This window comes from Mastigoproctus giganteus, chromosome 4 (genome assembly GCF_048544385.1).
Source record: "Mastigoproctus giganteus isolate SK-2022 chromosome 4, ASM4854438v1, whole genome shotgun sequence".
NCBI classification, from domain to species: domain Eukaryota; kingdom Metazoa; phylum Arthropoda; class Arachnida; order Uropygi; family Thelyphonidae; genus Mastigoproctus; species Mastigoproctus giganteus.
The window spans coordinates 120,037,786-120,052,335 of NC_143578.1; the positions used below are offsets into that span (position 1 = coordinate 120,037,786).

At 36.6% G+C, this 14,550-nt stretch overlaps 1 protein-coding gene across 2 annotated transcripts in view; it reads right to left on the reverse strand.

Moving 5' to 3' along the window:
• Positions 1–14,550, reverse strand: part of LOC150087024 (metaxin-1-like) — a 132,348-nt gene that overhangs the window by 20,111 nt on the left and 97,687 nt on the right. For both annotated transcript variants that reach the window (XM_090371753.1, XM_090371752.1), the window contains exon 8: positions 1,444–1,586. In XM_090371753.1, the coding sequence (XP_090227879.1) occupies positions 1,444–1,586 (143 nt within the window). The remainder of the gene's footprint in view (positions 1–1,443; positions 1,587–14,550) is intronic.

A 14,550-nucleotide genomic window follows, 5' to 3' on the forward strand; every position in this document is an offset into this window, starting at 1 on the left:
CATAATAAAGATGTTCTTGCTATGAAAAAGGGGTCATCACAATGGATCCCAAAGTTGTTGACAGCAGATCAAAAGCACAGAAGAGTTGTCAAGTCATGTGAACATGTCCATTGCTTTCAAGCTGATCCAGCAAATTTCCTTGCAAGGTTTGTGACTATGGATGAGATGCAAGTCCATTTTCAGCCAGAGATAAAGGAACAGTCCAAACAGTGGAAACACAGCTCTTCTCCCCTCCAAAGAGAGCAGATTCCTTCTGCTGACTAGATGATTGCATTAGTTTTTGGGATGCTGATGAACTGCTGCTAGAAAATTACCTTCTGAAAAGCCAGACAGTCACAGGGGCATATTACGCAGACCTTGTGTGGCATTTTCATGAAAACAAAGACAAATGCTAAGGAAAACCTACCAAAGAAGTCTTGTTTTACTAGGACAATGTGCCTACTCACAAGTCCGTCGATGCCATGGCTGTGCTGCATGGGTGCAACTTTAAAATCTTGGACCAACCCCCATATTCACCAGACTTGCTCCTATTTCCTAATTTTAAAAAATAACTGGCATCCATTTTCTCACTGACAGTGACATCATTGCTGCAGCAGATGCATTCCTAGAGGCTCAAGAGAAAACTTTCTACACAGCTAAAATCAAAGCACTGCAGTATTGGTGGCAAAAGCATATTGCCTCCAAAGTGGGCTATGTTGAAAAGTAAATGCACCACAGTTCTCAAATAAATCCTTCATATTCAGGCCATGAACCTTTCAAGCACCCCTCGTATGTTATGCAATGCAGACTAGCATACTTGTCAGCCCATTTATTAAACTAGAAACATAAATCAAGCACAAATTTACAGATTTGATTTAAGTTGCAAATCTGTCCCAATCACACAAAAATGCTATGCTTTTTTGTGTGAATGGGACAATAGAGCAATAAGTCAGGAATGGGAGAAGCAGTTATGGTCACTTAGATGCATTTGATATCTTAATATATCAAATGCATCTATGTGAGATCTCTTGTAAAAAAAAAAGTGTGCATTTAATTACAAAATAAAAAATGCAATTTCATCTGTAACCTACTCCTTAATTTGTGTAGATCACAGTTAAAACTGTTTCAAATCTTAAAACTAGTCAGGAATAGGAAAGTACATTTTTCAATCAGTGAAAAATCTGATGTGATGGAACAAAATCACTTTTATTTTTTAAATCAACATTGTAGAATTATGGAAAGAAGCATACAGGAATAAAAATAATGAAAGAACTTTTTTTCATATTTTCAGACCAGGGGCCTATACAATTTGAATATTATCACATCAGTACAGTGGCATCGATTAATCTGTTGGAGTGTAATAATATTCCCAACATGCATGAATATGTCTATTTTGAAAATCATAATCACAGGTAATATTTTGAGTTTATAGAAAATTCATACAGCACGTGACTTAAAAATTACCTGTACTAATCCACTAGCAAATGAATAGCCTAACATAGCTGTTGCTGCAAAGACACTGGTACACACAATATTTCGCCATTTGTGTGGAAACTCTGCATCCTTTTCAGCAGCCTTTTGTTTTTTCTTCTTCTCTGTCTCCAACTCTTAAAAAAAACCAATTTGATCAATTCATAAATCATAAAAAACAAAAACTAAGGTAGTCAAGTATTACAAAACTAAAATCTTTCGTAGCAGCGTTTCATTTGTATAACTTTCCTGTCTTAATCAAAATCAATGGCTGATGCTGAATAAATTGGCCTAATAATAATAATACCATTTCACTTTTGAAAAGCTGGAATAATTGTAAGGAGGAGGAAAATAGATTTTTTTTTTTGGTCAACACAGGCAAAAACAGTTTTTACACATGGTAGGAGGTCTTTGGGAAAAATAAAAAAGAAGGTTTTTAAAAAAGTCCACACTGCACTGGAAATTTGATTTCACTGACAACACACACACATATCATATTAAAACACAGACACAAGCTGTATATTAATATTTGTTTACCAATAGAGTATGCTTTCAAACATTAGCTTACCCAGGACTTTTCTATTTGTGGATTGTTCGGTTAGACATTAACTGATTATAACTGCTTCAAGAAAGCACTGTTCAGGCTTTACCTTCTGCAGAAATGTTGAGTCAAAGTTTTTTGAAAAAAACTTTGACTCAATGTTTTTTATTACCTATCTGAGTATTCTCTATCAATCAGCAGTGCAGCACTGTGAGGAACTGTTAAAATGCCAAACAATGACTTGGGATAATCTGTTATATTTCAAGCTTCCTTGCGCACTTGTCAATTCTCCAACCAAGGACTAATGTATATCAATTCTTTCTTCTTTTATAATAATGTCTCTTAGAATGAAACTGGCAGAACTAATATTGCAAAATATCTATTTCCTTATCTTTGATGATATTAAGGAGCACTGGAAACTTTTTAATTTTTTTGCAAAATCAAGTCATTTCAATTCGGTTCAAAAACTCATTCTTCAAGTAATGCTACTTGGTGGAAATTTGTTCTCCAAATATGATTATATTTAGGTTAAAGTTAAATAATATTTAACTTAATGCTTCTGAAAACTCATATTTGACCACTCAGCTATGCTGGGAGATTTTTAACAAATTTATTCATAAAGCCATATAGCTTCTGCTATGAGTGTAATAAATATATGAAGTTTAAACACTGAACTGTATCAGCACACAAGTCATCTTGATGGAAAATGTTGGTAGAACTGCACCAAACTTTTTTTTTTTTTTTTTAACAAAACACTTAGGTAAAACATATTCAAGTGCATCAGTGACTTGGATCATATTGTGCTACTGTGCATTGTGTACATTTAGGCAGATGCAGGTTTGTGGCTGAAAAATGCAGAATAATCAGAGGGTTCAACTCCTGCTTCCTCTGCCTGAAGTTGGCTAAATATGGCTTTTACTGAAGCCTTTAGAAGTATCTCTGGTCTATACGGTCCATATCAGGGTTCCAACTAGACCTCTGAAAAGGAATGACAAGTGGCTAAACCACTAACAGTGTCACGGCTACAAACACTGTGGGCACTACTGATTAGTTCAACATCTATCAACTTGCTTTAGCATTCACAACATGTTGTCTCTGTATATTCTTCTCTCATTGGTCTTTTATAATTGTAATTGACAAGGAAGGTGGCCTTCGCTAATTTATTGACAGGGGGAGGGCAGAGTTTTGGCTTGTATTTCTAGCTTAATTTCTTTGAAAAGAAATCTTTAATGATGTTAATGCAGTTTTAAGTTCTTTCATTAATCTTTATTGCTTTCTAAATTGAGAGAGAGAGGGGTATCATTCCTGTGTCATATCATATACACTGCATTTGAAATGAAAAACCAGCAGAATGTTTTTTTTTTTTTTTTTATGCCTAAAGGAACAATTATGGCAATCTTTATTGTGGCTCTATTTGTTAATTAAAATAAGAGAATCATAGAATTCTTTAACAATTTCTATTTTAAAATAGTTTTACAATGTTATTGCAAAAAAAAAAAAAAAAATGTAGATACTCTGTTGTGAACTACACTGAGTGGACAGAAATCATGGATTATAATGGGTAGGTCCACCTTTTGCCCGGATAAGGGCAGTCACACGGTGAGGCATTGAGTCCGCTAGTTCACGAAAGCATTCCATAGGTATTTCCATCCATGTTTGCTGCGCCTCTGTCCATAATTACATCGCATTCATGGGTAATAAATATATGAAGTTTAAACACCAGATTGCATCAGCACATCCAAAGCTCATCCAAAACCCATCCATCATATCAGCACATCCAAAGCTTGAACGGACCTTACCACAGCATCCCAAAGAAGCTCCACAGGGTTCATGTCTGGTGAACGGGGAAGCCATTCCATGGTGATAAAATCTGCGGAATGCTCTTCGAACTATGTTCAAGTCGCCACGGCTCTGTGGGGAGGCATATTGTCCTGCTGGAAGAGTCCATTGCCCTATGGGTGCACGATGGCCATGAAGGGATGTAGATGGTATGCAAAAATAGACACATAACCTGGACCATTCAGATATGCATCTAGATGTACCGGAGGTTCCAATGTGTGCCAGTTGAACGTGCCTCAGACCATTACCAACTGTCCACCTGCCTGATCAGTTCCTTGTTGACACGACGAGTGCATAGCTTTGTGCAGTTTCCACAAGATATGCACCCGTCCACTCGAAATAACTGGAAACAGGAGTCATCGGACCAGGAGACCCATCTCCAATCATCCAAGGTGCAGTGCCGATGTTCTTTTGTCCAGTTGAGGCATAGAGTCCTGTGTCATGGTGTTAACAATGGGACTCTGGTGGGTTGGTGGCTCCAATAACCTACTGCAGTTAATGATTGCCTGATGATCTTGGTGGAGACGTTTCTGGCACCTCCCTCATTGAAGTTGGCTGTGATTTGTGCCACTGTCGCTCTCCAGTTGGCTTGGCTGAAAAAATGTGAGACAGACATCGATGGCTACATTTATCCACCACCTTTCTCCACCCACAGTGCTGTCCATGATGAGATGTTATTCCAGAAATGGCGCATTCCCGATACACCCTTGATACTGTCAAACAAGGACAGTGCAATTTCTGTACCACCTCTGCAATAGAGTGACCCATGCGTCGGGTACCCACTATCATCTCTCATTCAGAGTTGGTTAACTCACGACATTTATCCATATTGACATCGAATTATTGTCTATGTGAATGCAGTGTACCTATATACCTGCCAAGCAGTGGGTTCATCCACTAGCGAGAGGGGTGACAGCATCACGTTGCCCAGGAACCAGGTATCCCATGAATTCTGTCCTTTCATATTACAATGGTGAGATAGATGGAGAAGCTGTCAATTTGAGTCAAAACAATGAATCCTTTTAAACCCAGCAAGTTGACAGCTATGCTTATGGTTAACTTCGTAGCAAGTGCCTTGACTCTGAGATGTCTGAGTTTCGGACTACTTTCAAACAAACTGCATCACCAAAATGCCAAGATAAAAAAGATAAAATGTCAAGATGAAACATTACTACATTGTTACTTATGAGTAGTTAGTTGCTCTGTTGTGAATAATAAGACTACTATGGTATCCAATGCAATTTAAAACTAGGGCAAAAAAACACAGTGGACAGAATAGTCTAAATGCTTTTCCATAAATTAACTAGGGGCCATGTAACATATGTTACATTAAATATCATGAAGCATGCTTTTTATTGACACTGCACTTTTTCATGTGCAGCCAGTTCACATGAAAAACCTTTTATCATTAAGAAGAACTCTTTATTGCATACAAAACGCACATGCCGTACACAATACCCTTCACGGCTAAAAGCCAGGGGTTATTTTGCATTCACTAATTCAGACCACTTACTATGGTGAGGACCAGCAAGGCTTGAAACCAGCTGTCACAGCAGTGTCTCATCTTTTAAATAAATGACGAATCAGCCTATGGGTGATTTCAACTGTTAGAAAGTAGTAAAATACCTAGGCAACTCATGGACGTGGAGTTTGCTCTATAACTAAAAGCATTGTGATAGTATTCACTGCACTTTAAAATCTACTCACCACAGAAACATAAGTGAAAAGATTAGTCCAAGTGCTTCTCCACTTGGACATTTGTATAACTTTTGCTATATTATATATCATGAAAAATTTTATTCTATTAAATTAGTTAACACACTTCATTTTAATTTTGGAATTTAAGCTTAATGTGACTATCTACATCTTAGTGGTAACAAAAGCACAAATCTACACAATACACAGGCAAATAAGAATTGAGTTAAGATTTATTCTGAAAAGTTAGAGAGAAAGTACGATTCATAGACATATTCAAGTAACATCATAAAATATCTAAAATAATTTTATCTTACTTCATGGTATTTTGGTTCCAATCAATAAAAGTCCTGTTGGGTGGACCCAAGTATATTTCTGTTAGGATAGAAGGCCAAAAGGGGGAAACATAGAGATGAGGCTGAGTGGGTAACTCAGAGACTGAATGGAGAAATACAAGAAGAATGGTAGCAGGCAATTTTAAGTAAATGAAAAGGTTTTTAGTTATATTAGTGTAACATATCAGTTATAGAAAAGGTTTGGAAATTGTGCATGACAAAGTATCAACAAAGTGTATTTTGAAGGATTGTTGGTGGGAAAAAGATAATGTCAGCAATCCTTTAGGTACCTATAATCACAAGTTCACAATGGTCTCTTCTCCAAAGGAGCACTGCATCCTTTTACATTACAAGAATGCAAAATGGAATGACATCTACATGATTTCTATTCCTCTTTTACTTAGTTGTATTATGTTTCAAATCTTCCAGTGTTTGCTCATAGGAAGTGAAATTATCCTCACAAGGATAAAATCCTTTATTCTGCATTTCAGAATAAAGGATTTTATTCTGAAAGACTTTACTTAAGACTTTACCCTAAAGTCTTATCCTTTATCTAAACCTTGGTTTTCTAATAAATATGCTTAGGCTGAACATAGCATATTGCAATTGCATTGTATCCAAATTTACAGCTTCACTGTCTACTTATATTAAAGCTTACAAATAATTGTCAAAAAGTAATTAATCAATTCAAACTCTATTTTGAACAACTAAGAGTAGAAAACTTGTTCCTTGGTCAGATGATAGCCTTCTAGTCTCTGGCCAAAGCTACTGGCCACAACTCCTGCAACCTGATGGTTCTATTGCATCTAAAAATAATGCTGACTTATTAGTAAGTATTCCACCTTTCTTCTAATTCCTGCATCTATGACTCAATGACTACCATGACCTTCTGATACAAGGACATTAGAAGAATTCTGAGTAATCTTGATGACAAGAAGTCTCCAAATCATGATGGCATTCCTCCATTTGTTCTCATAATTCTCAACTCCAAAGTTTGCTCCTCTTTTGAACTGACCTTTGCCTTCTCTTGTTTCATTGGTGATGTTACCTCTGCATGGAAATTTGCTCATATCTACCCAATTCCTAAAATGTGGTGACAAATTGTTCCCTTCCAAATATCTTCTCATTACACTTACATAAACCCTTTCCAAAGTAATGGAGAAATCCATACTGCCAACTCTTAATCTATCTCAAAATCTTCCATCTGACCAATGGTTGCCAGTATGAATTCTGTAAGTGCTGAGTTAGCAATAGCATGGCTTAGGTTACTCGTCTCTGGACAAATCTGATGGAAAAGTTTGGTAAAACTCAAGCAGTTGCTCTTAACATTTCCAAGGTTTTTGATCAAGTTCGGCATAAAGTTCTTCTAAACAAGCTTCTACCTTTTGGTTTGCCTTCTGCTTTTTTGCAATTAGGTAGTTGGTAATTCTATGGTGTAGCAAAGAAAATTTAGTAAATATCAAATCTTTTTAAAACTCACTTGTGTTATTTTTTGCAGGAAAAAAAAAATGCTGCTTCCATCCGTATTATCAATAACACTTAAATTTCTAGACAAGGATCACATATCTTTATTGGAGTCTACCCTGATTTCTAATTTCCATCGGCATAGGCACATTCACAAATATTGTTTTCTGTGCATTAACAAAACTGACTTTTCATTTTGGTCTCAGTATTACTCTTCTTTTAAACAATTACTGACTCTGTACAAATTTCCAATCTACACTACCATGAATACAGTTCCCGCATCCAGGATAGTGCCGCCAAACTTCTGTCAAGCTCAGACTCTATCCAAAAGAGGACAATCAGGTTAATTAATGACTCACTGCTTATAAGTCCTCTCCACTATCTATCATATAGATGTGCAGTTTCTTTTGCATGCCTTTTTCTATAGATATTTCCGTGGGCACTGTTTTGGAGTGGCATCCATGATTCCACCTCTCTTCTAAACCACCTGAATGCATAACTCAACTAGTCAACATTCATTCACTATTCAACTTGGATTCACAGAAGTGATTTTTCTCTTCTTTATTTTTCCCTTTATTTTTGTGTTTTGGAAAACCTTCCTTCACATATATTTGGATGATTGTTATTTATTAGAGAAAATAAATATCAGAGAAAAATACAAGGGGAATAATGAGAACGTTGATGTGGTTCTCGATAAGATTCCTACACTTGACACTGTAGGAACTGATAGTGGATAATTACCACAATATCATAAAATGGATAGTGTACAAAGATATTTCTAGTAAGAGGAAAGGATGAAGACTTCAATATCAAGAAAGGGAACTAGAGTAGATTGAGGAATTTCTTGGGCTCGATTAAATGGATAGGCTGTTGGACATGAATTTTTCACAGGATGTATTCAAAGGTTTTATCCTTTGAATGTATGCTGAGCATAAGAAGTTGTTTTCAAAGGGAGCAAAGAATGGAGATGAGAAGTTTTGCTTGTATGAATAAAAAAAAAAAAAAAAAACCAGTGAGTGAATCAGATATGCCCCTTTCCTGATCGAAGTCTAAGATCATAAAAAGTCCAACAGAAGTGGCAAAAGAGTTGAAATGGTACTTTGCAATGACATTTACAGCAGAAAATCATTTGAACCATTAGGAAACAGTACAAGGAGTCAGAATGCTCAAAAATAATGATATAACTATCTCAGAGATGAGTCTATTCTGGAGCTGAGGGAAGGTAAGGCTCCAAGAGTGAATGGCACAAACTTTGTTATACTTAAAAAAAATAGGCATGCTCTAAAATAATGATATAACTATCTCAGAGATGAGTCTATTCTGGAGCTGAGGGAAGGTAAGGCTTCAAGAGTGAATGGTATAAATTTTGTTATACTAAAAAAAAAAGGCTGCATGTGAATATATTAGTTGATGGAAATGTTAATAAGATCATTATTAGATTACAGAATAAGCTTCCTTGGACTGGAGAAGTGCTAATGAAGAGGTGCAAAAGAGGTGTTGGCATCTAGAGACTGGTGAGTTTAACTTCATTATTGAATAAAATAATGGTTCTGTGCGTAAGGATACAATACATGATTGCCTCTATAAGAATGGTATCTAATGGATCACAACATGGGTTCATGAATGGGAAGTCTTGCCTGATCCATCTGGTTAATTAATATGAAGTCATAAAACAGCTGGATGTAAAAAACAATTCAGTGTTATTTACCTTGACTTCAGTAAAGCTTTCAATATGTTACCGTGTCAAAAGCCATTAAATACATTTGGGCAACTGGCATTAGAAAGGTAAAATCCTCCACTGGTTCATGATAAAATGGACTTTGGGGTTATAATATAGTCAGATATGAAATTTAGGATTTAGTGAAAAAGGTGGTCAGAAAAGCACATGGTGTCCTATCTATGATTTATAGGACCTTTCAATTAGGGAGAATTGTATCTCTAAGTATAAGATATGGTGAGATTGCATTTTCTTAGAGCTTCTAAAGAGGGTTCAAGGAAGCATGACGAGATTAGTGAGAAGAACAGCTTAGAAGGTGCAGACTGCAAAGCTTAGTAACTAAACACCTCAGGGAATTATTAAAACAACCAAGACAGATATATTCTCACTGGCAAGGGAGACAAAAACCAGGGGACACAATTTAAAATTTTAGGGAGTAACAGAATGCTGAATCTACACACATTACTTATACATCATAATTACTTATGAGCGTATGCATGGTTACTCAGGTGACCCTATCTTCTTTGCAGAACAATGCTTTTGATACGCTTTATCGTTTCATTTTATTACATTATCTAAATTATGATTCCACAACACGACATAGTATGTATGATTATCAAATTAGTCATTCCTGTGTTTCCCAACACATTCTTTCTAAACAGAAAAAATCCTGGGTTTGAGTACCTGGTAAAATTATTAACACAAGATGCAAGAATGAACAGATTGGCAATAATGAATAGAGAGGCATATCACTTTGTAAATAACTCTAAATGGCTTTAATGAATGTTTTAAAGTATTCTGTAGTTATAAAACTTCTTGTTAAAATATTTTTATCATTTTAAAACATAAATAGTGGATGAAATCACTATCACCCAATACTCCAGGCAGATCAGAGTAACTTGGGAGGTGGGATAGGAATCAACATTCTGAAACCAAACAGAACCTCTGACCTATCTCTGGATGAAAGAAGAAGCCACATCAAATTTTGCTGCACTGGCAAACTGTTGTATTCATGAACATACATATTCACTCATACATACACACAGCTGCCAACTTTTGAAAAGCTGGAATTAGGTATTTGTAGATAGGAGGGAAACAGGAGGCATTTTGCAAAATGCACGAGGTTTTATAGTCCACTTCTTACTATAAATTAAATTTCATTGAAACACACATTCTGTATTTAAAATACAGCCACACAATTGTTTACCAGTGCAGTATGCTTTTGAACATTAGCTTATCTAACATTTGTCTGTATATGGATTTGCATTTAGACATCAACTGATTATGACTGCTTTAGGAAAGACAGAATATGTAGCAGAATATGCATCTTCAGAAATGTCCAAGTATTTATGATTATCAAATTAGTCATTCATGTGTTTCCCACCATATTCTTTCTAAAATAGAAAAAATCCTGGCTTTGAGTACCTGGTATAATTATTATTACAAGATACAAGAATGAACAGATTAGCAATAAGGACCAGGGTGCAAAGATTGATGACGTTGTAGAGCAGATATCATATTTTAAGGGCACAAAGGGTGATAATATTGATGTACATGTCGGAACTAATTATATTAAGAGTAGGAGACCGGTAGAATTAGTTAACAAGTACAGGTCAATGTTGGAAAAAAGTCATGAGTTAGGCTTGAATTTGAAAGTGACTGCAATTCTGCCCAGACACGATAGGAGTGCGTATATGATGAGAGCCTTGTCCATCAATTCAGCCCTGAACAGATTGAGCAAGCCTCAAGGGGTAGAATTTTTCTCAGCCTGGTCTGTGCTTGTTAACAGGAGAGACTGCTTCTACAAGGATGGGATACACTTAAATAGAGAGGGTGCAAGAATAAGTGCTGATGCTATCGAGGCAGTGTTAGGTGGGTCGGAAAACTGCTAGCTTGTGGGGATACACAGACTAAAAGATTAACAGTAGCTGCTGGCAGAGGTAAAAGTGATTCTTGCACTGCTTCTATTGAAATGCAATTGAGCAGCAGCCTGGAAAGCAAGGCAATGGGGATTTCCAGGGCAGTTGGGAATCATAGCGGAACAAGAAAATACATTGGGCTGTGTTAGGGTAACTAAGAGTAGAAACAGGTGCATATATACTTGCATGTACACCAATGCTAGGAGTATAGTTAATAAATTTAATGAGCTTGAAGTGCTAGTCGAGACATCAAAGGCAGATATTGTTGGGATATCAGAGACGTGGTGTCACACAGACATAAGCAGTGCAGAATTGGAATTTGGGGAGTACAATGTATACAGAAAGGATAGAGAGAACAGGAAGGGAGGAGGGGTTATGCTGTTAGTTAAACACAAAATCTAAAGAAGTGCATCCAATTGGTGTTGGTGGACAATGCAATATTGAGTCTGTTTGGTGGGACATAAGCACTGCGAAAGCAAAAATAAGAGTAGGAGTGTGTTAGAGGCCTAATGACTCGAACGAGTACAATGAACAATTGTACAGAGAAATAGAGTGGGCTAGTATATATCAGAATGTCTTATAATGGGGGATTTTAACTTCCCAGATATTGACTGGAACTTGTGGATTGGTCACTCGCACATTAGTAAGGCTTTTGTAGATTTATTGGATGACTGTTTGCTACAGCAGCATGTTCGGGAGGCAACAAAAAAGGAGTAATACTCTTGATCTGATTATCAGTAGTGATTCGTCATGCATTAAGAATCTGCAGATAAAGGAACCACTAGGTGGCAGTGATCACAGTGTGCTGAAGTGAGATTTACTCAAAGAGTTAACTACCATCAGGGGTAAAGGGAAGGGTTTTTGCTTTCATAAAGGTGACTACAGTGGTCTGGGACAGTATTTAAAATTCTATACGGTGTGACCAACTGATGATATTATCAACAGCAAATTCAAAATGGGAAGCATTCAAAGAATTAATATTGGAAGCTACTAGGCTATTCATACCAACTAAAAAATATTGTTCAAGGTTTAGGGCTAAACGGATGTCAGATGAATTAATTAGACATGTGGCAGAGAAGAAAAATGCATGGGATACATATAAATTAATAGGTGAAATAGAACTCTATGATAGATATAAGCTGGTCTGTAACCAAGTCACAAAGGAGGTTAGGCACGCAAAGGCAGATTATGAGAAATCTTTGGCAAAGGATGCAAAGAAAAACAGAAAAGAGTTCTTACTTATCTAAATTCTGGAAGGAAGGGGATGAATCAGATTGGTCCACTCGATATTGATGGTTCAGCTGTTGATGATCCCACTCAGGCAGCTAACAAACTAAATGAATATTTTGCATCTACATTCACATGAGGAGTTATTCAGGGAGGGGATTGCCAGAGGTGAATTAAACTCTGGCAGTAAGCTAGATAATCTTGTAACAACTGAGAGTAAAGTGGAGGAGAAATTGTTGAAGATAAACATAAGAAAGTCACCTGGGGTGAATAGAATATATCCAGTTATATTAAAGGAGGCAGCAAAGGAAGTAAACAAACACAGCCATAATTATGAGAGCTTCCTTGGACTCAGGGAAGGTACCCATGGACTGGAGATGTACAAATGTGACCCCAATCCACAAAGGAGGATCAAAGGGAGACAGGTAATTACAGACCTGTTAATTTAACTTCTGTTCCAGGGAAATTAATGGAGGCATTGGTTAAAGAAGCACTGCAGGATCATCTAGACAAGACTTCAGTTATAGCTAGGACACAGCATGGGTCTTGTCTGACTAATTTGATTGGATACTATGATGTAGTCACAAAGGAATTGGATGCAAAGAATAATTTTGATATCATACATTTGGATCTTAGAAAGGCTTTTGATAGTGTTGCACATGGAAGACTGCTGCACAAATTGCAGTGTGGCATTGGAGGCAAATTGCTGCTACGGAAAAAGGGCTGGTTGAGTGGGAGAAGACAGAAAGTGGTAATCAATGGACACTGCTCTTCGTGGACTAATGCTATTAGTGGAGTACCCCAGGGTTCAGTGTTGGGTCAATCGTTGTTTTCTGTATTCATTAATGATATTGATGATGGTATATCAGGCTTAATGCCCAAGTTTTCAGATGATGCAAAGGTTGGCAGGGTTGTTATTGACACTAATGACAGTATGCTGCTGCAACAGGATCTAGAAAAGCTGAGCAGATGGGCTGAGAGGTGGCAACTGAAGTTTAACATTAACAAATGTAAAGTACTGCATATGGGAGGCAGTAACCCCAGAGTAACATATAAACTGTGTGGTACTATACTGAGAGTGGTAGAGAGTGAAAAGGACCTGGAGGTAATTGTGCAGGCAGATATGAAGTTTTCTGAGCAGTGCTGCAAATGGTCTGCAAGAGTAGTTCATGGTGTTTTATCAATGATATATAGGCATTTTTCTAGCCAGCATAAGGAGTTGATTATCCTCTTGTATAAGGCAATGGTCAGGCCACACCTTGAGTACTGTATCTGGAGGCCTTATTTTAAGAAGGATGTATAGCTGTTGGAATGAGTACAGAGAAGGGCAACAAGATTAGTGAATGGAACAAAGGGTTGCTCTTACGAAGAAAGACTTAAGTTTTGCAAATTATATTGTCTGGAGACTAGGCATCTGTGAGGTGATCTGATTGAGGTGTATAAAGCTTTTAATGGTTTGAGCATGCTCAATGCTGATGGGATTCTTCCTCTTGCTCAGAATAATTGCCTGAGAGGGCATAAATTGAAATCGAGGAAAGACAGTTGTAGGACAGATGTGCAGAAGTTTGCCTTTAGCCAGCAGGTGGTTGATTGCTGGAACAAACTTCCATCTCTCATTGTCGAAGTTGATAGCTTAAACAGATTCAAGGCAGAACTAGACAAGCATTTGGAGTGAGTGGATGGATGAAATAAGAAGGTATGTGTGTGTGTTTTTTTTTTTTTTTGGCTGATGCTATATAAGCTTGCTTTCTTGTATCATGTACCCTTGATAATGCTAAGTTTCAAAAACTTTGTTTTCTCAATATCATTACTGGATGATGAATTAGCCTTTCAAAATACATTATATTTAAGTTAAAGTCAAATGTTATTCAACTTTATAACTATTATGAATAATTATACACTCCAAAAACTCAGTTGGCAACTTGCTGTCTGTCTACGAATGTATTATTGACGTAACACTTTGCTGGATTGTACCGGCATACAAATCACTTTGACAGTACAAAATGTAATTGTGATAACTTGTGGGCTTTTTTTTCACCATATTTAAAGTTTTACTGCATTAACTTGTCTTGGCATTCGTGGCTAAGTTTCTGTACTTGTCTCTCATTGGTCTTTTGTAACTATGACTGACAAGGAAAATGTCCTTTAATAATTTATTGGCAGGGGATGGCAGTGTTTTGGCTGGCATTTCAGCAATGTGAGTTATGAGCTAAGAACACAATTTATTTTCTTTGAAAATAAATCTTTAATTATATTAGTTTTCAATAAACTTTTAAATTCTTTTATTAATTTTTCTTGCTTTCTATATTGAGAGGTAATATCATCCCTGGGCTGTAACATAATGCATAACATTGGGTGCGAGAG